Source organism: Loxodonta africana, chromosome 27, assembly GCF_030014295.1.
Source record: "Loxodonta africana isolate mLoxAfr1 chromosome 27, mLoxAfr1.hap2, whole genome shotgun sequence".
NCBI classification, from domain to species: Eukaryota; Metazoa; Chordata; class Mammalia; order Proboscidea; family Elephantidae; genus Loxodonta; species Loxodonta africana.
The window spans coordinates 16,123,836-16,148,482 of record NC_087368.1 but is presented as its reverse complement, the minus strand read 5'-3'; the positions used below and the strand labels follow the sequence as shown (position 1 = coordinate 16,148,482).

The 24,647-nt window shown below is 38.7% G+C and overlaps 1 protein-coding gene across 21 annotated transcripts in view; it reads left to right on the top strand.

The window, feature by feature from the left end:
• The window catches only part of TBC1D5 (TBC1 domain family member 5), a 639,936-nt gene that overhangs the window by 512,009 nt on the left and 103,280 nt on the right, over nt 1-24,647 (top strand). For all 21 annotated transcript variants that reach the window (XM_064277348.1, XM_023554943.2, XM_023554937.2 and 18 more), the window contains one exon: nt 20,560-20,645. In XM_064277348.1, the coding sequence (XP_064133418.1) occupies nt 20,560-20,645 (86 nt within the window). The remainder of the gene's footprint in view (nt 1-20,559; nt 20,646-24,647) is intronic.

Here is a 24,647-nt window from a genome sequence, read left to right as displayed (position 1 = left end):
TAGGAGTCCTGGAATGTAGATATTAATTGTAGTTAAGAGACTGTAAGAAGCCTCCAGGTGGGAAGATGAGAAGAGAGCTGTGACGGGAATCATAGGTTGGAATACTGTCAAAGAGATGGCAGAGGCAAGTGGAAGGAGCATGGGGGAACCATGAGAAGATAGAGGTATAATTGCCTGAGGGTGAATAATTTCAAGAACATGGAAATAGTGACAAACGTTGTAGAGAGCTCAGCCAAGGTTGAAAACAAACAAAATACTCTGTTAAAAATTGACATGTTTAGTGTGCGCATTAAAGGGGAATTAAAAGTGCTCTTTTGGACCAGAAGAGCAACATGAAATAAATAAAAGACAAACCAAAAGATACTAGAGGAATGAGAGATAAAAGAAAAAAGGGAGAAATGGAGATAGTGTAGGATTAGGGTTGAAAATAAATCAGCAGTATTGGCCACCTCAATCCCTTCCTTGTCTGTAGCCCTGGGTGTTCTTTGGTTCTTTGACTTGTGGATAATCCTCCATGGCACCTCACTAACCCAGTTTGTGGGTGTGCCTAATATGCTCCTTTTTTAACTCAGAAGTGATTCATCTAGAAGCCACCCTACTCAGGTACGGTCTAATTAACATAACAAAGAACACTTTATTTCCAGCCAGGATTATATCCACAGGTTTAGGAGTTAGAGTTCCAGCACGTGTTTTGGGAGAACACAATTTAATCCATAAGAGATTGTATCTCTGGTACCCAGTACAGTACCTGACACATAGGAAATATTTGGATAGAAGGATGAACGGATGAAAAGAGAAGGATGTTTCTTTGCATATTATCTTCACCCCTTGCCCTTTATCCATTTCTGTGCTTTCTCCCCTCTGCTTGGGTGGCCCTTTCTGCCCTTCTCCTCATGGCAATTTTACAACCTTCCTTACCATCCAGCTTAGATAGCACTGCTTGGTTTTAAAATGACACGCAGCTTCTCACAATGTCCTAGTAAAACTCCTACAAAGATACAGAAAAACAAAAACTCACATCACAGTAACAAAAGTCAGACAACCTACTGCCTGCAAGAAGTTCAACTTGATTTTTGAAAGTGCGTATCTTGCCTGTGTTTTACTTTACAGAGCAGGTCACCACCCTACATCTACTCAGCCAGCTGCGTCTCTGTGAGATAACCAATCAATTAGGGGTGGTCAGGTAGTCATGGCCAAGTCATGTGTACTTTGCTAAGTAAAATTTCCCCTGTTAGGACAGGCTGCTTCTGTGACTACTCAATGGCCTTCTCTACGTTTTTGTTACGTGAATTGTGATTATGCCGCTCTGTGGGTGTTTCTTCAAAAGCCAGACTCTAGCAAGCTCTTTGGTTTATGTAGTTCTTAGACGATCACAATCACAGCCCATGTGCAGAGACTTCATGAGAAACAGAAAGGACACAAGCAGCAGTCCACACTTGAGTTCAGTGAACTCACACTGTATGTGAACAACAGACATGCACCTAACTAACAAGCTGTAAATGCAAGGCAGGATGAAATAAATGCAAGGTCAACTTAAAATTAGCATGCTGTGAGAATAAGGGAGGTGGAGTGATGTTTGAATTCACAGAAGGCTTCTCGTAGGAGGTGGTATTTGCAGTTTCGGTAAGCAGGGAAGAGCGAGAAGACCACTCTTCAGAGGGAACAGCTTACCTAAAGCCTGGAGATATGAGGACTGTCCATAGATAGTTGTGGCTGAAAGTTAAGGTACACAGGGAGGTGGTATGAGAAGTATTTTAGGGCCTAGATCATAGAGGTCTTTGAATGTCATGCTAAGAAATGTAATTTGGCAGTTAAGACCTGATTCAGACCTAAGGGGGGAAGTAAAAATATCAGGCCTAAATTTTAGGAAGGTGATTCTGGTGGCAATGTATGTATGAATCCAAAGGTCAGCCTTGAGGCATCTGAACTCCCAGATCTTCGAAGATCTTCATGGATAGAGTCAGGTTGATAGGTTGACTCAACAAAGTGAGTGTAACACTATTTGACAAACCATGGTAAAATAAGACATTCAGCCAGAGTTCTGAAACATTCTGCGTAACTGTTTAAACTGTGGTATGTGTAATGTAATAGGTACCAAAACTAAAAAAAGCTCCTGAGAAAGGTGTAAAATACCTTTTGAACTTCCATTTTAAGTAACATTAAGGAGTTTTATTTTTAATTTAATACAGAGAATTATAAGGAAAACAAATTGCCCATGCCCATAAACCCATTGTCAAGATAATGTCTGTTGATGGGGATGGGGTAATATGACACATGGTGAAAAAAATTACAGTAATATAGAAAGGTACAAAGTAAAAACCAAATGTCTCCATCTAGTTCCCCATCTCCTGAGTCAGTCCATTTCTCCTTCTGAGGTGGGTTTGTGTGTGGGCGTGTGGGTGTGGGTGTGGGTGCGTGTGTGTTCATATACCAACACATAGAGTATTTCTTTTTTTAACAACTTTATTGAGGTATATTTTACATGCTATAAAATTTGCACATTTAAAGATATAATTCAGTGGTTTTTCGTGTATTCAAAGAGTTGGGTGGCATCACCATAATGTAAATTTAGAACATATTTGTCACCCCAAAAATAGATTTGTACCCATCTGCAGTTACTCCCCATCCCCCTCCTTTTCCATTCTGTTCCCCCCGACCCCCACCCAGCCCTAGACAACTACTAATCTTTCTGTCTCTATAGAGTTGCCTGTTCCAGACATTTCATATAAATGGGATCATACAATATATGGTCTTTTGTGATTGACTTCCTTCACTTAGCGTAATGTTTTTGAGGTTCATCCATGTTGTAACATTTATCAATTCTTCATTCCTTTTTATTGCTGAATAATATGCCATGGTATGGGTATACCATATTTTATTTGTCCATTTACTAGTTGAGAAACATTTGGGTTGTTTCCGCTTTGGGGCTGTTATGAATAATGCCACTATGAACATTTCCTGTGCAAGTTTTTGTGCAGACATGTGCTTTCCTTGCTGGGTGATAGGGTAACTCTGCATTTAACATTTTGAGCATCTGCCAAGCTATTTTTCAAAATGAATTCACCATCTCACATTTCCACCAGCAAAGTATGAGATTTCAAATTTCTCCACATCCGCTCCAACACTTGTTGTGTTGTCTTTTATATTATAGCCACTCTAATGGTATTTCATTGTAGTTTTAACCCTGGTGGTGTAGTGGTTGAGAGCTATAGCTGCTAACCAAAAGGTTGGCAGTTCAAATCCACCAGGTGCTCCTTGGAAGTCCTGTGGGGCAATTCTCCTCTGTCCTATAGGGTCACTATGAGTCAGTATCGACTCGATGGCAATGGGTTTGATTTTTTTTTTTTGTTTTAATGACTAAGAATGTTAAACATCCTTTCATGTGCTTATTAGACATTCATTTATCTTCTTTGAAGAAATGTCCATTGAGGACCTTTGCCTATTTTTAATTGAGTTTTCTTTTTATTATTGAGTTGTGAGATTATATATTCTGGATACAAGTCCCTTATCAATATATGATTTGCAAATATTTTCTCTCAATTTCTTAATGTTGTCCTTTAAAGCACAAAAAAGTTTAAATTTTGATGAAGTCCCACTTAACAGCCTTCTCTTTTATTGTTTGTGCTTTTAGTGTCATATCTAAGAAATCATCACCTAACCCAAGATTACAAAGATTTATTCCCATATTTTCTATGAGTTTTATAGTCTTAGTTCTTACATATAGGTCTCTGATCCACTTTGAGTTAGTTTTTGTGTTTTCTGTGAGGTGAAGGTCCAAATTCATTCTTTCGCATGGAGATACTCATTTGTGTTTGCTGAAAAGATTATACTTTTCCCTCATTAAATTATCTTGACCTTTGTCAAAAATCAGCTAGCCATTAATGTGAGAGTTTATTTCTGGACTCTCAGTTCCACATTATCTTAATATAACTTTGTAGTATGTTTTGAAACTGGGAAATGTGAGTCCAGCTCTGTTTATCTTTTAAATGATTATTTTAGCTTCCTTTAATTTCCGTATGAATTTTAGGGTCAACTCTTCAAATTTCTGCTAATTATGTCTTTTAAAAAATATTTACATAAAGGTAATGTTCTACGTCCTAGTTTGATGAGTACTGTCTGGGGTCTTTAAAAGCTTATGAGCGGCCATCTAAGATACAACTATTGGTCTCTTCCCATCTGGAGCAAACAAGAATGAAGTAAACCAACGACTCAAAGAAAAAACCAGTCCATAGGTCCGATAGCCCACACGAAACACAGCCTCTTCTAGCCTGAGACCAGAACTAGATGGTGCCCAGCTACCACTACTGACTGTTCTGACTAGGGACACAATAGAAGGTCCCAGTTAGAATGGGAGAAAAATGTACGACAAATCGCAAATTCCTAAAAGAAGACCAGACTTACTGGACTGACAAAGACTAGACAAAGACTAGACAAAGACTAGAAGAACCCCCAAATACTGTTGTCCTAAGATACTCTTTTAACTTGGATCTGAAGCCACTTTCTGAGGTCTCCTTTCAGCCAAATATTAGATTGGCTTCTAACATAATATCACCCGTGATGGATGTGCTCCCTTAAATAATCAACTATATATGAGACCAAATGGTCAACATTTACCCAAAAGCAAAGATGAGACGGCAGGGATGGGCAGGGAAGCTAGATAAGTGGAAACGGAACAAACAGAATGGGAATAATCAGAATGCTGACAGTTTGGAAAAATTGTAACCAACATTACAGAACAATTAGTACAAAAATTGTTAAACGAGAACGTAATTTGCTGTGTAAACTTTCACCTGAAACACAATAAAATATTCAAAAGAAAAAAACAGTGGATTTGAGCGTATCAGCGAGGTGGTGAAGATGGTGCAGGACAGAGCAACGTTTCATTTTGTTGTACATGGGGTTGGCATGAGCCGGAGTTAGCTGGACAGCAGCTATCAACAACAGTCTCCATCAGAGGATATGCAAGAAACTGATAACAGTGGTTGCTGTAGGTGGACTGGAAGACAGAGGTAGAGAAAGGAGAATTCACTTCTCACTGTCTATCTTTCTATATGTTTTGAATTTTGTACCATATTCATGTATTAACTATTATTAAACAAAATTTTAAAAAATATTTATACAGAAAGGATTATACTTTTTTTGCAGTTCTCCATATTGTTTTTTCCCTACCTCTTAGTAAGTCACATCTCACAAAGGCATTTTAAATGCAGTGTCTGCCAGGAAACAAGAGTCCTGTACTTCAATGGAGAATGGCAACAGCCGGTAAAGGAATGACCTACAAAGATTCCCCTTCATCTGGATGGGATGATTACTTAAGACTGTCTCAGCCTTCTTTCTGAATCACTGTGAATTATGCAACTTTTTTTCTCCTTATTCCTTCAAAGTACCATTCAGAGGGTCTTAGGTCCCGACTAACTGATTTGATTCTTCAGAAAATGGCCTTTTGGAAGAGAGTTATTTTCCTGAAGCATTTCTGACTGCAAAATTCAGCTACCTCTAAGGAAAAAAAAGGGGAGTGGGCAGTCCCACTTACAGAATAAAAAAAAATAGCCCTCTACAAATGTGACTGCCATCAGCTGGCCCACAAGGACAGAGCCCTCTCAGACAGGAGTGGGCTCTCTGAGCATCTACAGCTTGCTCCTCTGTAATTGAGCACTCCCACATCATCTTCACCCCCCCGCCCCCCCCACAGCCTCACTTCCCTTCTGCTTTCATTCAGGTACATGCTAGATACTATCCAAGGCAGAACCTGCACATCTAAACACACTATCCCCAAATGTTACTCCTGTTCAGGGATGGCATTCAGCTGGTGTCACAGTCATACCAGTTGTTAAAATGTTGAAGAACTTCTGTATCAGTTCATAAAGAAAGCCAGCATCTGAGGGGTTATTGCCTGGCAAAGCGGGGTTCTCCAGGGATTTCCTCTAGGATCCCCATTCAGACTTGATTGATAGCTGCCAGTGCTATACCAATTGTTTTATATTTTGACTATCACTGTGCACATATTCATACAACAAAAGGGCTGATAAACTAGTACAGTAGAACCCCTAAGAATGAACCTTCCCAAGAGGAATACTGTTATCCAAAATCATCTTCCAGGGTTCTGAGAAAATGGTGCTTACCGACACAGGGCCCAACCAAACCAAACCTATTGCTATCCCGTCAATTCCAACTCATAGTGACCCTATAGGACATAGTAGAACTGCCCCATAGGGTTTCCAAGGCTATAATCTTTATGGAAGCAGACTTTCTCCCACAGAGCAGCTGGTGCGTTCAAACCACCAAACTTTTTGTTAACAGCTGAGCACTTTAACCACTGCCACCCAGGGCCCACATGCCCCAAATGGTCTGTAAGTGTAATTCTGGGGGTTTTAGAACTTGGATGGGAAAAATGATGACTTTATTTTCACTAAGTTCTAACTGAAATACAGTGTTTCCTTCAAATATGGATAAAGGCAACAAACTACAATAGTATGAGAAGCACCTGAGACATTATTACTAATAGCTATCACAAATATTTCGTATCATATTACAGTCAGTAAAGATAGCTTGAAATCCATTTACATTCATTACTACTTTGAAATTACAGTAGTGATTAGATCAGTCACTAGATCTTGTTATTTAATGCATTAATTTATAAACACATTATTACAAATTTATTCAATATTTAGATTACTGTATTTCAATATAACTGATTTTCTTTATAATCCTACTTATTTTGTGCATTTAAAAACATTGAGAGCGGGCCAAAGTCTTCACCAGAAAATGGCGTGGTCTGTGGCACAAAAAAGATTTAAGAATCCCTAGCATAGATATTCTATGCTGTGATTTCTTCGAGTGTGTGTGCCACAGACCACTGTACTTCCTGATGAAGACTTCAGTCCACATCTCAGAACCCCTAGCATAGACATTAAGGAGCCCTGGTGGCACAAACAGTTAAGCACTCAGCTACTAACCAAAAGGTTGGAGGTTCAAACTCACCAGTGGCTCTGTGGGAAAAAGACCCGGCAATCTGTTCTTATAAAAATTACAGTCAAGAAAACCCTGTGGGGCAGTCCACCATGAGTCGAACGTGACTTGATGACACCTAACAACAACAACAACAACATAGATATTGGTGAGCAGTTTGTAGTTGTCGTGCCAATCATTACCACTAAATGTTGGTTTTAAAGCCAGTATTTAACTGCACTATCCTCTATTTGGAAACCCTGGTAGCCTGGTGGTTTAGAGCTACGGCTGCTAACCAAAAGGTCAGCAGTTCAAATCTACTAGGCACTCCTTGGAAACCCTGTGGGGCAGTTCTACTCTGTCCTACAGGGTCACTGTGAGTCAGAATCAACTTCACGGCAATGGGTTTGGTTTGGTTTTGGGGGATCCTTTTTTTTTCTATTTAACTGGGAAACCCTGGTGGCATAGTGGTTAAGTGCTACGGCTGCTAACCAAAGGGTCAGCAGTTCAAATCTACCAGGTGCTCCTTGGAAACACTAGGGGGCAGTTCTGCTCTGTCCTGTAGGGTCTCTGTGAATCAGAATCAACTCAACGACACTGGGTTTAGTTTGGTTTTGGGTTTCTCTTTAACTGCACTATCTTCTGATTCCCCCAAGTGTCTGTCAGTTTGTCGTACCATGGGGTCTTGAGTGTTACTGTGATGCTGGAAGCTATGCCACTAGTATTCAAACACCAGCAGGGTCACTTATGACAGACAGGTTTCAGCTAAGCTTCCAGATTTTAAGACAGACTATGAAGAAGGACCCAGCGGTCTACTTCTCAAAAGAATTAGCAGTGAAAACCTTATGGGTAGCAATGGAACATTGTCTGATATAATGCCGGAAGATGACCCCCTCAGGTTGGAAGGCACTCAGAATATGAGTGGTGAAGAGCTGCATCCTCAAAGTAGAGTCAACCTTAATGACAAGGATAGAGTCAAGCTTTCGGGACCTTCATTTGCTGATGTGCTGTGATTCAAAATGAGAAGAAACAGCTGTAAACATCCATTAATAATTGGGACATGGAATGTATGAAGTATGAATCCAGGAAAATTGGAAACCATCAGAAATGAAATAGAACACATGAACATCGATATCCTAGGCATTAGTGAGCTGAAATGGATTGGAATTGGCCATTTTGAATTGGACAGTCATATGGCCTACTATGCTGGGAGTGACGTCTTGAAAAGGAATGGCGTTGCGTTCATCGTCAAAAAGAACATTTCAAGATCTGTCCTGAAGTGCAATGCTGTCAGTGAGTGCATAATGTCCACACGCCTACAAGGCAGACCAGTTAATATAACTATTATTCAAATTTACACACCAACCACTAAGGCTGAAGATGGAGAAATTGAAGATTTTTACCAATTTCTGCGGTCTGAAATTGATCGAGCATACAATCAGGATACATTGATAATTACTGGTGATTGGAATGCAAAAGTTGGAAACGAAGAAGGATCAGTAGTTGGAAAATATTGCCTTGGTGATGGAAACCATGCCTGAGATCCCATAATAGAATTTTGTAAGACCAACGACGTCTTCATTGCAAATACTTTTTCACAACATGTACGGAACTATACGTGTCGACCTCACCAGATGAAATACACAGGAATCAGATCGACTACATCTGTGGAAAAAGACAATGGAAGAGCTCAGTATCATCAGTCAGAACAAGGCCAGGGGCTGACTGCCGAACAGGCCGTCCATTGCTCATATGCAAGTTCAAGTTGAAACTGAAGAAAAATAGAACAAGTCCACGAGAGCCAAAGTATGAGCTTGAGTATATCCCACCTGAATTTAGAGACCATCTCAAGAATAGATTTGATGCATTGAACACTAATGACCGAAGACCAGACAAGTTGTGGAATGACATCTAGAACATCATGCATGATGAAAGTAAGAGATTGTTAAAGAGACAGGAAAGAAAAGACCAAAATGGTTGTCAGAAGGACTCTGAAACTTGCTCTTGAACATCAGGTAGCTAAAGCAAAAGGAAGAAATGTTGAAGTAGAAGAGCAGAACAGAAGATTTCAAAGGGCAGCTCAAGAAGAAAAAGTAAAGTATTATAATGAAATGTGCAAAGACCTGGAGATAGAAAACCGAAAGGCAAGAACACGCTCAGCATTTCTCAAGCCCAAAGAACAAGAAAAAATTCAAACCTTGAGTTGCAATGCTGAAGGATTCTATGGGAAAAATATTAAGTGACACAGGAAGCATCAAAAGAAGATGGAAGGAATACACAGAGTCATCATACCAAAAAGAATTGGTCAATGTTCAGCCATTTCAGGAAGTGGCATATGATCAGGAACTGATTGTACTGAAGGAAGAAGTCCAAGGTGCACTGAAGGCATTGACGAAAAACAGGGCTCCAGAAATTGACAGAATACCAATTAAGATGTTTCAACAAATGGATGCAATGCTGGAAGTGATCACTCGTCAGCGCCAAGAAGTTTGGAAGACAGCTATGTGACCAACCAACTGGAAAAGATCCATATTTATGCCTATTCCCAAGAAAGGCAATCCAGCCAAATTCAGAATTATTGAACAATATCATTAATATCACACACAAGTAAAATTTCCTGAAGATCATTCAAAAGCGACTGCAGAAAACTGCCAGAAATTCAAGCTGGATTCAGAAGAGGACGTGGAACGAGGGATATCATTGCTGATGTCAGATGGATCCTGGCTGAAAGGAGAGAATACCAGAAAGATGTCTTGGTTATCTACTGCTGCTATAGCAGAAATACAAGTGGATAGTTTTAACAAAGAGAAACTTATTTTCTCGCAATCTGGTAGACTGGAAGTCCAAATCTAGGGTGTCAGCCCCAGGGGAAGGCTTTCTGCCTTTATCGGTTCTGGAGGAAGGTCCATCTTGTCAATCTTCTCCTGGGCTAGGAGCTTCTGCTTACAGGAACCCTGGGTCCAAAGGACATGCTCTGCTCCTAGTGCTTCTTGGTGGTATGAGGTCCCCGTGTCTCTCTGCTCGCATCTCTCTTTTATATCTCAAAAGAAACTGGCTTAAGACACTATCTAATCTTATAAATCTCATCAATATAACTACCACTAATCCATCTCATTACATCATAGTGATAAGATTTACAACACACAGGGACATCACATCAGATGACAAAATGGTAAACAGCCACACAGTACTGGGAATCCTGACCCAGCCAAGTTGACAGACTTTTCTGGGGGACACAATGCAGGCCATGACAGATGTTTACCTATGTTTTATTGACTATGGAAAGGCATTGGACTGTGTGGATCATAACAGATTATGGATGAGATTGCAGAGAATGCGAATTCCCGAACACTTAATTGTGCTCATGAGGAACATGTGCATAGATCAAGAGGCAGTCCTTCAAACAGACCAAGGGGCTACTGCGTGGTTTAAAGTTAGGAAAGGTGTGTGTCAGGATTGTATCCTTTTATCATATGTATTCAATCTGTATGCTGAGCAAGTAATCTGAGAAGCTGGACTATATAAAGAAGAGCTGGGCATCTGTACTGTAGGAAGACTCATTAACAACCTGCATTATGCAGATAACACAGCCTTGCTTGCTGAAAGTGAAGAAGACTTGAAGCACTTACTGATGAAAGTCGGAGACCACAGCCTTCAGTATGGATTACACCTCAACATAAAGAAAACCAAAATCATCACAGCTGGACCAATATGCAACATCATGATAAACAGAAGATTGAAATTGTCAGGGATTTCATGTTACTTGGATCCACAACCAACACCTATGGAAGCACCAATCAATAAATCAAACAACTTACTACAGGGGGCAAATCTGCTGCAAAAGACCTCTTTAAAGTGTTAAAAATCAAAGATGTCACTTTAAGGACTCAGGTGCGCCAGACCCAAGCCATGGTGTTTTCAGTTGCCTCATATGCATTTGAAAGCTAGATGATGAATAAGGAAGGCTGAAGAGGAATTGACACCTTTTAATTGTGCCGTTGGTGAAGAATATTGAATATACCATGGGCTGCCAAAAGAACGAACAAATCTGTCGTGGAAGAAGTACAACCAGAATGTTCCTTAGAAGCAAGAGTGGTGAGACTACATCTCACATACTTTGGACATGTTATACGGAGGGATCAGTCCCTAGAGAAAAACATCATGCTTGGTAAAGTAGAAGAAAAAAAAAAACCTGTTAACATCGAGTCAATTCTGACTCATAGTGACCCCATAAGGAAGAGTAGAACTGCCCCATAAAGAGCACCTGGTGGATTCAAACTGCTAAGCTTTTGGCTTAGCAGCCGTAGTTCTTAAGCACTACGCCGTAAAGTAGAGGGTCATCAAAAAAGAGGAAGACCTTCAACGAGATGGATTGCCACAGTGGCTGTAACAGTGGGCTCAAACATAACAAGGATTGTGAGGATGGCGCAGGACCAGGCAGTGTTTTGTTCTGTTGTACATAGTTTTACTATGAGTCGGAATTGATTCAACAGCTCCTAATAACAACATGCTCTATTTGGGACTCGTTGGTGCAGTGGTTAAGCATTTGGCTACTAACTAAACAGTCAACAGTTCAAATCCACCAGCCGCTCCTTAGAAACTCTATAGGGCAGTTCTACTCTGTTCTGTAGGGTTGCTGTGAGCCAGAATCAACTCAAGGGCAATGGATTTGGTTTGCTTTTATCCTCTATTTAGAGAAATTCATTCACGTCTGAGATCAGTGTTCTTTTTTTAATGACACATGAAATGTAGGATAAAGTAGAAAGGCAAGAGTTAGTCTACATGGACTCTTCTCTGTGGTCTAACCTGACACACTTTCTTAAGTAGAGATTGGGCTAATTCGGAACAATATAGCTCTGATCTGTGCGTTGTTTATAGTTGCGTTCTGATTTCTCCCCTCACTTAGAAATTTCAAAGCTCAGTAGTGAAATAATCATTGTTGTACTAATAGTCATCGCAAAAAACTACAGTAAAAGTGAGTGACCGTAGTAAGAGTGGCTTTATATAGTAAAGAAAATTTTAATCCTAAAATGTTTTGTCATCGAAATTACCCCTCAGATTACATTGTAAGTATTGCTGTGCAAAGCCTCCTTTCACCAGGCCTCAGTGTACAGGAGTTTAGCTTTTGTTGCCTTGACAGTTACAAAGCAGGTAATGAAGGGAAGAAGATAAGGAAAAAAGTTCAGGGGCAAAATTTCCCAAACCAGAGTTATCAGTCCCATAAAGGACACATAGACTTATCCCTGGGGTTCCACAAATCTTAAACCTTTTTAAAATTGCTTCTATTTTGTTGATAGCTTTATTAAAATATTTAAACATTTCCAAAGATAGAAAATGGCAATGATAATTTTTATATCAAAGACTTCAGTTTCTTAAATCTATTTTCCAAATTGGGATCTTTTGTGAGATCTACGAGTATTTTTCCTTTAAACCATTGAAGGTTGAGAACTACTGTTAGGAACAGACCGATGAGTTTCCGGATTTCCTTAAACCATTGAAGTGAGACTTTTCTTTTTCCCATACTGTTGACGCTCAAGGAAAAAGATGAAGTGTTGATTAGTACTAAAAGAGCTAACTATCTAAAAAGAATTTTGAGGCCCAGTGTTAGTAACAAAGAAAATGTATAAACCTAAACGCCTACTTTCCAGGTGTATAAATAGCAGACGGGGGGGCGGGGGGGGGACAGGGGGTGTGTTAACCTGGCGTCTTCCTGCAAGCTAAATTCAAAAATGTAGATACATTACAAACCGGAAAAAATGTTATTTCTCTTTTGGTGTCTGTTTATTGTGTCAAGTCAGAGCCGAGCATAACGCACAGGTGGTTTAAAATGCTTCTCTGCCATCTGAGATCTCGGCTTGCCAGGGTATAGATGGGGATGTCACTTCAGGGAATTGGGCTTATTCAGTATGTAGAATGTGGCTGGCGTGGGTTCAGAGGTTTTGTCTGTGTCTTTACCCAATTAACGATGTTTTTGTTTCCTTTTTTTTTATCTTTTTCTTTAAGGCTTTTTAAGTGTTTTTTCTTTTTCCTTTTTAAGTCTTATTCTGTCGATTAAACAGATTTAAATTACCTGAATTTTTTTGTGAGTTTCTCTAAGATTCTTAATAACTAGTATTAATGTATATTAATATATTCCCCATCAAAATACCTAGGAATTTTTAGTATATAAGCTAGAGGTCATGGTAAACCTGATGCTGAAATAAGCAAACCAAATGACAAAGATTTGTTTTCTTTTTTTGTTGAAGACCTGTATTAACTTGAATGCATTGTATTCCACACATTTTGGATTTTGTAATATTGTAAAAAACTAAGTAGCTTTTTGTTTTTCTAAATCTGAAATTTTGCAAGTTTATTTTATACTAGTTATTTGAAATTGATGGTATAAAAATAGATTGTTTAAAAAAAAAGTAGTTTAGGTGTATGTATATATAAGTGGTTTAGTATGGCCCAATATACTCTTATCCATGGCCCAATATACTCTTATCCATAAATACATACAGTTAAACGAGTATTGTTCTCAATCACAAGTAATGTAAAAAGAAAATCAACTCTTGGGTAAATGACAAAGAAACCAAATAAGACAAAGTCTAGGTTTGGTAGCAATGTCCATACAAAGCCACTTATGACTGCTTTCGTAAATATGTGTATGTGTATGTATATCTTTTTACAGAGGAATTTTGTGAGCACTTAGGGCTATATGTAACATCGGCCTTTTTCATCTGCTGTGTTACTGTGTCTAATTTTCATGAAGAGGGCAGTATGTGGCAGCAAGAGACAGAAATGCTGAGACCTTTGTGGACCCTCTAGCAGTCAGTGAATATCAGATCACAAATTTCCCAGCTTTAATTACAGGCAAAAGAAAAGACAAAATTAGCATTTTAATATAGAAATATCTTAGGCTTTAGGAGAATTATGATAAATCTAATGTTGCCTAGTGAACCAAAGAGAGGATATTACAACAAACTGTCTCCTTAGGAATATTTGTTTAAATAAAGGCAACAATACTTCATCCTTATCTTTTTTTTTTTTTGGATAATTATCGCTATTTCAGGCTGTTCTTTGTTCCAGGTTTAAAATACCTTTAGTTTAAAAAAAAAAAAAGGTAATCGGCAGTGTTTGTTTTCTATAAAACTACAAAAAGGGAAAAATTCTGTTTGCCTGGCACTAACAAGATAATTATTTCAGGGAGCGTTTGTGCTCTGCAGCTCCAGTTCGCGCGTGCCACGGCACCTCTGCACTTGGGTGCGCTCAGGTTAGCTCGTTTCAGTTACAGTGCGTTAAACTAACTCCCCTTCCATGGCGAGGCTTGCCCACCTGTCTCCCCTAAAACACCTGCAACATATGTTTGCATAACCCTGTAATGCTTTGCGTTTGGGGTCCTGAGAAATTCCCCCAGAGCTTTTTGCTTATAAACAGCTGAGCAATTCGTTTTTCTAATGATGGTTGCTTTTCCCCCAGCATCGAGGCAATAACATATTCACTAAAACAAGAGTCTCATTTTTCATCAGAGAGAAACGTTCGACATATTTTTACACTGCTGTTTCTCCTCGTGAGCCTTATTTTTTTCCCCTTTTCTAATGTGACATGCTAAAAATTAAAGGTTGACAGCATGCTATGGAGGGGGATCTAAGTAATTTTTAAGTCGTCAGATTTTTTTTCATGTTAAACATATTGTAAATATAATCAGTTTTCTAGTAAAGAAGTACAACAAGAACTTCAACTGTTCCATTCAAAGTAAAAATTATAACCAATAAACTATAAAAATGATAATAGTTTGGACATGTTACAGGAAATCACAATTTTTTTAAATTTATGAATGTATGTGCTCCTATTCTGAGAAATAAGCCTTTCTCTCTACAAATGAGATCAAATAAGATATATTTTCCTGAATAGGTGGGTTTTGTTTTTTTTTTAATGTAACATTTGACCAAATCTATTCTAAATTTATATATGAGTATCAAAAATATGAAACCTCGCTTTTTCTGTTTGTTATCATGAATTGTCAGTTATTAAACAGTCCAGTCTGCTCTCAAAAGGCCTGTTGGTTGGTGCTCAGTATTATCAGAAGGCTATCTTAACTTCCGTTCCGTCGAATTCTTACCAAGTGCCAGGCTCTGTGCTGGGCCTTAACCTTCTTTGTCCTTACTACAGTTTTGCAGATGAGGAAACTAGAGCTAGGAGTACAACTAACTCATCACCCACTGTCACTAGTAGTAACAGGTGGAACAGGGTCTGAGTATAGGCCTCACTGACTCCTGAGGCCTTGCCTCACGCACCAGGCACCCTGTACATCCAAAGCAGATGAACGATGTTACGTGTTCCCTAGTGTTTTTGTTTTTAATATATAACTTAAATTCTACAAGAACTCCTCCTAGTATTTTCAATAATTAGGACAGTTGTCACTGAAATTGCTTTTCCTTTGCGCTTTTCTCTTCTGCATGTGTTCTATAAGTAGCCAACCCTGTGCAAGGCACTGTGCTGTTCAAAGCAGGATGAGCACGTAGGACTCTTCCTGCTGGGGTCTCCATATGACAAAAGTTTGAGATACCATCTTCAACTGAGGTACAGGAGTTAGGGGATCCAGAAGGTGCTCACTTGTAGTGACCTTCGTTGAATGAGTTTGATTTCAGCAGGTTCAGAACAAGGAAAGTTGCCGCCATGTGGCCATCTTGTAGTTAGTTGGACTTCATGTGAGTTAGCATTTAAATATTTTTGTACTATCATGAGTTGGAATATTGGGAAGCTCCCATGTGTGGAAGACAGGTGGAGAGCAAGAGTAGAAGGGTTGTATGTTGATCCAAAGATTTCCATTTCAGGGGAGGGCAGAGGGGAGTTGCTCACTATCAAAATTCACCCTTATTCAGGGACAGCGTTTGTTTTAACTGAAGTTGTTTCAAGTAGACGCTTACTGTCTTAGAATATAGACCTTAGAAGTGGAGAAAGTTAACTACAACTGAGAAATTAAAGTCCATCGGTTTTATCTGTTGCATTGATAACCATGATTTAAGCACTATTTGTAAATTGATTTTGTGATCAGGATAAAATAACAAATGCATTTGAAAGTCAGAAGTCCACCCTGGGTTTTGTTTTTTTGTTGTTGTTGTTTTATTTTTTTCCTATATAATCCCCTCTAGGACACTTGTTCCTACCAGTATCAGTTCTGCTTCTATCAGGCTCTAAGATGCCTCCCCTGAAAAACAGCCTGCCTATGTCATGGATGAAATTTTCAGCATCTATTTTATATTACCTTAAAACAAATTGCTGAAGCTTTAAGAAGAGCTCCAAAGCTTTGTTAATGCCAGAGTTAGGTGGTCCTTGGGATGTTAGCTAAAATCTTGCAGATGATTTATTTCAAGTCCTGGTTGGTCTAGGGAAGGCATGGTAAACCCAGGGTGGACTGAATTTGTGATTTCTGCACCTGTGCGTTCAGGCATACAGACTTTCTGGGTCACGGAACATAATCGGTAATCCTCTGTACACAGGCTGATACAGAGATCTGCTTACAGGCAGTCCTCGGGTTACGAACGAGATCCATTCCTCAGTGTGTCTTTGTCGGTAAGTCGGAACAGGTTCTTATTTAGCCTTATTTTTTTTTTTTTTAATGCAAGAAAAAGGAGCCCTGGTGGTGCAGCCGTTTAGCACTCGGCTGCTAACCTACAGGTCAGTGGTTAAAACCCACCAGCCGCTCCAAGGGAGAAAGATGTGGCAGTCTGTTTCCATAAAGATTTATAGCCTTGGAAATCCTATGAGCAGGTCTGCTCCTCTAGGGTCACTATGAGTCGGAACTGACTCCATGTAGTGAGTTTGGTTTTGGTTCAAGGACAGTCTTGAAGCCTTTTCAGTGATTTAAAAGCTGCAAGTGCAGCAAATGAAGGTGATTGTGATGAAGAATTTGTTACACGTAGGGGTTGGTTCAGTTATTTCAAAGTGAGGACAAATTTACATAACATTAAAAGACAAGTAGGTATTGTCCATGTAAGCGGGATGTTCACAGCCTGGGAATTGCCTGTATACCAATTTGCTGTCTTTTTTCCTAAGGAAAATTCACCAAAACAGGTATTTTTTTGAAAACGTGCATAGGTTGGGAGAAAGCTTATAATAGATGGAATTCTAACTCTGTGAAGATGAGTTTAAAATAATTATTAATTGTTTCAATCAGGTGAAAACATAATACTAAAGTTTAGACATTATATGTTGTGCACATTTGTGAAGTTACAGCTGTCGTGGGGTCTGGTCTTTCTCACCTGGAGCTTTAAAACCACTGCCGTCAAGTTGACTCCATGCATAGCAACCCTACAGGACAGAGTAGAGCGTCTCCCCATAGGGTTTCCAAGGCTGTAAATCTTTATGGAAGCAGACTGCCACATCTTTCTCCTGCAGAGCGGCTGGTAGGTTCAAACAGCCTAACTTGGTTGGCAGCCGAGCGCCTTAACCACTGTACCACCAGGACTCCTTGACCTTAAAAAAATAAAAATATATATATATATATATATATATTTTTTACCTATGTAGAATTCTAGTGGCACTTATATTTTAGAGGAATTCTAGATCTTTAGAGATTCAGAATCAGAGCTGTTATACTTCTATAAAATTTTATTTGAAAAATCATTAAAAATAAAAAAGTCTGTACTTTTAAAACTTCAGTTACATAGAGTTAGAATTCTGCTCATTTCCTCTCCTCCCCCTAAGGAAACCATCGTTAACATTTTGGCACATAGGTTTTTTTTTTTTTTTTTCCCCAGGTGTCGTTCTGCCTGTCCATTTACCTACTTGTACACATTTATGTATGTACTTTTAGCAGTGGTTTGAACCTTTATTTAGTTTTCATTTTTTGGTTTGTGTGAGAAGACATTGTTCCAGAGTTTCTTGACTTCTTAAAACCTTATTCAGAAGAAATAAAACTAACTCAACTAAAAGAGAAGAACTGTAGGTAAGTTGGAGAACTGTCAGCACTGAATCTTAATGGATAAAGGCGTTTTTGCCTATTTATATGTCAGACAGGTAGTTCTGCACTGTCCAGTGGAGTGGCCGCTAGCCACGTGTAGCTGCTGAGCACTTCAGGTGTGGCCAGTCCAAACTGAGATGTGCTGTGAGTGTGACATACACACTGGATTTGAAGACTTTGTACGAAAGAAACAAAAAAACACTCGTTGCCATCGAGTTGATTCCAACTCATAGTGGCCCTATAGGACAGAGTGGAACTGTCCCGTAAATTTTCCAAGGAGTGGCTGGTAGATTCAAACTGCCAATTTTTTTTAGCAGCCAAGCTCTTAACCAAAGGAAAGAATGTAGAATTTCTCAATTTTTCATATTGAATACATGCTAAAAATGGTAATATTTTGGCCATATTGAGTTAAATAAAATACATTACTACATTTAGTTTCACCCCTTTCTTTTTCCTTTTTTAATGTGGCTGTTAGAGATTTTAAAGTTATGTATGAGGCTTCCATTTGTGGCCCACGTTATATTTCTGTTAGACATTTCTAGTCTAGTAACACCTTTATCTCCTCAGAAAAGCATACTGAATAACTTTCAACCATAACCTCAGATTTTATTTTTTTACGTTTCAAATGCTGTTTTTCAACATTCATCTTTTGGTTCTTTTTTTTTTTCTTCCCAGTACAGTAGCACTTTAAACTGCCTCTCCCTTTGATACCAGTAAGTCTCATAGGAATTTAAATAGGCCTCAGTGAAAGCAATACTTGAGTCTCATTCATATGTTCAAGTTAGATCTTTATTTCTAATAATGGCTTTAAGCGCTGAGATAGATCACCACTTCCTGCCTTCAATTGCTTGTCGTGTCTTTATAAAGATGTTTCAAGAAATTGCTCCATGTGATCTCTTCTTGCATTGTTTTCTAGCAAAAAGTAATATAATCCTTTATTAGTTTGTTGGAAGTCAGAGAAGGAAAGCTTTTTATGTTAGCAAAAACAAAATGTATTTCCAGGTACCAAGAATAAAGAGCAAAATTAGGCATGAATGATAGTCATTCGAAAGTTAATTTTAAAAATAAATCATGAATACACTGGCAATCTGCCAGTGGTTTTAACCTCTATTTTATTTTCCCATTATACTTGGGTCCAGGTTGTCATCAGCTACAATGAGGAAACCTATGTAATTCCTAGAGAGGGAAAAGTTGCACTGCTCGACTTAATAGTATGGTAGTCATGGAAGCATCAGTTATCTTCATCAAGGCAATTCAGATTTCATTATTGTAGAATTGTGTTGAATACGAAACCAGTGGAGTAGTAGCTGGAGCTAAATCAAGGGATTGTCATTTTTGTCAGATGATCAGGGCTGGCTTGGAAGAGATATGAAAGGGTTGAGCTATGTAAATATTCCCTTTTGAGCAGAAAAAGAAAAGGTCCATCACGGCCATGAAATTGCAGCTTGTTAGCTTGATGAATTTTCAACTATTTAACCTTAGCCATTATAAACCTCCTCCTACACATGTGTGTCGGTGCTTCAGGATTATGTGTCCAAGAATTGATACCAAAGTGTGTTGGTGATTCTGCGTTAAGGTAAAATGCAGCCCTTTTTTTTCTATGCCTCGTTAGAACTCTCACAGGACGTGGCATGTCCTGGTTCAGAGACGTCATTATTAACTTGAATCACATGCTCAGGTAAACACTGGAATACATTTACTTATAAGTTTTTTTCTTTCACTTTTTTATGGGAAATACATGTAATGTAACATTTTAGAGATGACGGTATTCATTCAAGTTATATACTAATACATTTATATTTTTATTTTTATAAACTAGAAGTATGTTTAATTTTTATTTACCTATAAGGGACTTGATACATTTAAATAATAGAATGCAACACATTTAAATCGACACATCCCACCTAATGATTCAAGGAAATTTCTGCAGTATTGATAAGTAATATTAAATGCAGAGAAGGGCAGTGTTACTGCTGCTTTTATTAAAATGTACACTGGTCACTTTGCTTTTGTCTTGTGATGGTTATCCTGCTAATATTTCTAGTACCTGGCACGTTTTGGGCACTTATTAAACTCATAAATAAGAATACATGACATAGAAAGTGTTAACTATAAAAGAATTGCTGTATCCTGAAATAACTCATTAGCTTTAGGAGAAGAAAGGCTCGGTGTGCCATCTAGTGGACATATTTAGCATTCTGGTCATTAAAAACTGTCATTTTTACGCTTCCTCCAAAATGCAGCTTCCTGAAAATGCAGCTTCCTGGACACATTGTGTCTCTTAGTTCTTTAGCAAAGGTTGTACTTGTGTTACATCTCATACAGTTTTTTTAGTTTTGTAGTGGTTAACTTTATCTGATTATATTTTAGAAGGCCGTATTTGAAAGTAATCAAAGTCATCAAAAATAAATGACAACGGTAAATCAGTGTGAACTATGAAACAGGTAAAACTAAAATAATTTCAGTGTTTCATCAGGAGTAAGAACAGTTAAGGCAAAACTTAAACAAGAAAAGTGAACTCCAACCACACTCATTATTAAACTTCATTATTATGCATATTTTTCCTGAAGGAATCGAAGAACAATTATTTCTGTTCTTTTTTAGGTATGAATATGTGACTTAAACAATTTTATATAGTTCAATGTATTGGTTTTTTTTTTCTTTAGAGAAATCCAAGACCAGTAACTTACCAATTTCATCAAAATTTGGATTATTACAAAGCACGGGGAGCAGACCTCATGAATAAAAGCCGGTAAGTCTCCTTTTTCTGATGACGTAAGTCACAAAGATATTCTCAGAGGTCATCAGGAAATTTCACGCATTTGCTGAAATTAATTTTCCAGATTTTAGCATATCAGTTTCTTAGCACTCATAATGCACCTTTGTTAAATAATTATCATCCAAGTTTTTTTAAAGGCATAGGGAAATGATATACATTGATGTCAGTGGTAAAATGAAAAATCAAATAAATATAAGTGTACTTGCTACAGTTTGAAGTTAGACAACTTTTGTTTTTCTAACACTAATAAACCTGAATAAATTGTGCCTACTTGTATAATCTCTTTCTAGATTCTTGCTGTTGATTGAAAAGAAGCAGTTCTATAATATATTTTTAAATTATTTCAGTAACAAAATTAAAATTGGGTTTCCCAACTGTCTTTAGAACTACACAATAAGCTTATAAATGCATCTTGTGAGTGCATTTGTGATTATATACATAGAAATTTTAAGGGTCACTGTAGGAATAAAAAAACATTAAAATCCTGCTTTTTAAAGAAATTAACATTGGCATAAAGGGTTGATGAACAGTTGTGTTCTTTCATAATACTCTACTCAGATGTCTCAAGAGTTAACTTGTCAAACCAGAACCATCTTAAATTAGAATGTAATTTCAAAGTTTACTCTGAAAGACAAAAATGTTAGTAATGATAAATGCTGCCAAGTTGTCCAGATTTTCTCCCTTAAGCATTTCACTATGGTAAATGTATATTTCAGTAGGATTCCAACAGTCTAAATGCACACTAACGGAGCACCTATACGCAATGTGTTCTGCTCTTATTGGCGAGATAAAAAGAAGACATAACTTCTGCCATGTTGAAACTCAAAGTCTAAGGGGTGGGAAGAAGTTTACAAGACAGTGCCTGAATTTAAATTTGAATTTTGAACTGAAACTCTGGTGGTGTAATGGTTAAGTGCTACAGCTGTTGACCAAAGGGTCAGCAGTTCAAATCCACCAGGCGCTTGGAAGCAGCTCTATGGGGCAATTCTACTGTGTCCTATAGGGTCTCTGTGAGTCAGAATCGACTCAAAGGCAATGGGTTTTTGGGGTTTTTGTTTTTTTAGTTACAAAGTTAACCGTCCTTGACTGAAATCTCGTTTGTCCCATATTTTGATGTACTGTGTAATTTATGAGACTGGTTCAGTAGCCCATGAGACTTCTCTGAAGCTCTTTATATTTGTTAATTTCATCTGATTTTTGGTTCATAAATAAAAGGCCATTTCCTGTACTCTCTTCTTTTGTTTATTTCCACAAATATTTATTGAGTGACAGACTCTCATTGTTCTAGGCAATGGAGATACCCAGTGAACAAACCAGACAAAACTCCCCTGTCCTCAGGAGCCTTACAGCCTCATCACTTATGTTTCCATCATATCAAATGTTTAGCTTGGTATCCTTAAAAGAAAGAGGTGTTGTAGGATTTTTTTTATACGAGATCTTTCTAGCCAGAGCTCCTTCTGCTCCCGTCTTTTCCCCACATCACCATATTACTTTTCACACAACAGCCAGAGAGACCTCAATTTATAATAGATCATATCACACCCTCACCCTACACCCTCACCCACTCCCCGCCCCCGTTTTAAACCCCTCCAAGAAAAGGGCTTCCTATTTAATGTCTTTGTAGTGCGTTGTAGTGCAGCCTTCTTCCTGTGACCCTTCCCTCTCTCTCTGACTTTATGTCCTTCCACTCTCCCCTTTTCTCTGCTCCTGGGGAGCCCTAGAGTTAGAGTGACTCAGCAGCAACAGGTTTTTTCTTTGGTCTGGAGCCCTGGTGATGCAGTGGTTAAGCGTTAGCCTACTAAGGAAAGGTCAGCGGTTCAAACTCACCAGCTGCTCTGCGGGAGAAAGATATGGCAGTCTGCTTCCCTAAAGATTAAAAAAAAAAAAAGCCTTGGAAACCCTCTGGGACAATTCTTCCCTGTCATATAGGGTCACTATGAGTCAGAATCGACTCCAGGGCAACAGGAATGCTGCAGCCACGCTGGCTGGCTTCTGCTTAATCTTGCTTGGGGCCTTTGCACTCAACTCTTCCCTGTTCCTGGAATATTCCTCGCACCCCCATCTTCCTATGCCTTTTTATTATTTAGGGCTCAGCCCAATGCCATTTCGGAGAGCCCACTCTTGACCTCCCTGCTTGTCTCCTTTTCCTGTCACCCTATCCCATTGCCCAATCTTATCATCTCCGTAGCATCATCGCTAACTAATGCTACAGAATTCATTTACATATCCGTCAGCTTCCCCACTAAAATGGAAGCCTCCTGAGGACAGGCACTTTGTTTCATTCGCCTAGGACAATGCCTGGCATAGGGAAGGCATTCAACTAATTTGTATGTATATATGAATTATCTTTCTACATTTTTTTCAGCATCTGCTTTTTTTTTTTTTTAAAGGAAAAGGGCCATGCCTTTTCCTTTCTATCCATCATGTTGTTTTTTTTTTTTTTCTATTTAGTTTTCTGTCCCTGAATTTTTCTTCTCTAAAATGTTGGTTCTTTTTTACATGTATCCTTGTAAGCACTTGGAGATTCTTATACAAACCATCATCTTGATGACTGGAAGGAATATTTTTCATCAGCTTGTTGCAATACAAAAGCTTAAAACTGAGATGAAACCAAATGAAGTATAGCATGAGATGGAGAAAGTGTCACAGACCAGTGAATAAGGGAAGAGTTAATGAATGGTGGTGGGAAAAGTGGCGGATCATCTTAAAAGATGTCGACCTGTAACCTTACCATACTGCAAAATAAATTCCAAGTGAATCAGAGTACCTTCAAACAAAGCTGAGAATAAAACACAAATGCCTACCTGACCTCTAGTTACTTGAAGCCTTTTTAACCTTGAAAGTAATGGAAGAAATCACAAAGAAAAAAGACTGGTGGCTGTACTATGCAACAAATATTTTTAAGCAGATATGTCAAAAACAACATAAACTGAATCAAAATACAAACAAAATGGAAAAATATTTGCACTAGATATGACTGACAAAATATGATATCATTAGTGTATAGAGAACTTCTGCAGCTCAAAGAAACAGAAGATCCAGTCTCAGTGGCCGTTCCATCTCATGCCATGCTCTACAGAATCCCCCTTCTCTGCCTCTAAATGCCAGAGCACCCACTGGGCTTCTTTTCTTCTCTGTCTATACGCGTTCCATAGAGGATCTCATCCCAGGCCCATGGCTTTAAATGCCATCTCTGGCAAAAGGGTCCTAAATTTACATCTCTAGTTTGACCTCTTCCCATGAACTCCAGACTCATATCCCACTACTTACTCAATATCTCCTCTTGGATGTCTCGTATACATCTCAAATTTAATACATCCCAAACTGAACACTTGATACTCCCCTCCCACAAACCTGTTAACTCCCCCAGCATATCTCCATCACAGTAAATAGCACTGCCCAGTTGATCAAGCTAAAACCTTGGATTTGTTCTCGACTCCTCTTTTTCTCTCATATCACGCATTGAGTCCATCAGCAAATCTCTGTAAAGTGTATCCTGAAACAAATCTGTTTTCTCCTTCTGCACTGCTAATACCAAGTCACCATTGTGGCTCATCTCAACTACTATAGGCTTCTAACTAATCTCCCTTCTTCCTCTACTCCCTCTTATGGGCCCCTTTCCACATAGCAGCCAAATTAATTCCTTAACATAAGTCAGGTCATATCACTGCACTGCCCAGAACCCTCCAATTACTTCTCAAAGCACTTAGGATGAAATCCAGAGCCTTTTCAATGGCTCCAAGGTAGACCCTACATGATATGGCCTCCCAGTATCATCTCTCCAGCCTCATTTGCCATCACCACTCTACCCTGTTGTCTACTGTGCTCCAGCCACACTGACCTGCCTGCTGTTCCTTAAGCACCAAACATGATTCCACTTCAGGAGCTTTGCACTGGCTTTTCCCTCCACCTAGAATGTTCTTCTGCAAAAACGTATATGGCCAGCATCTCACTATTCAATCTCTATTGAAACAT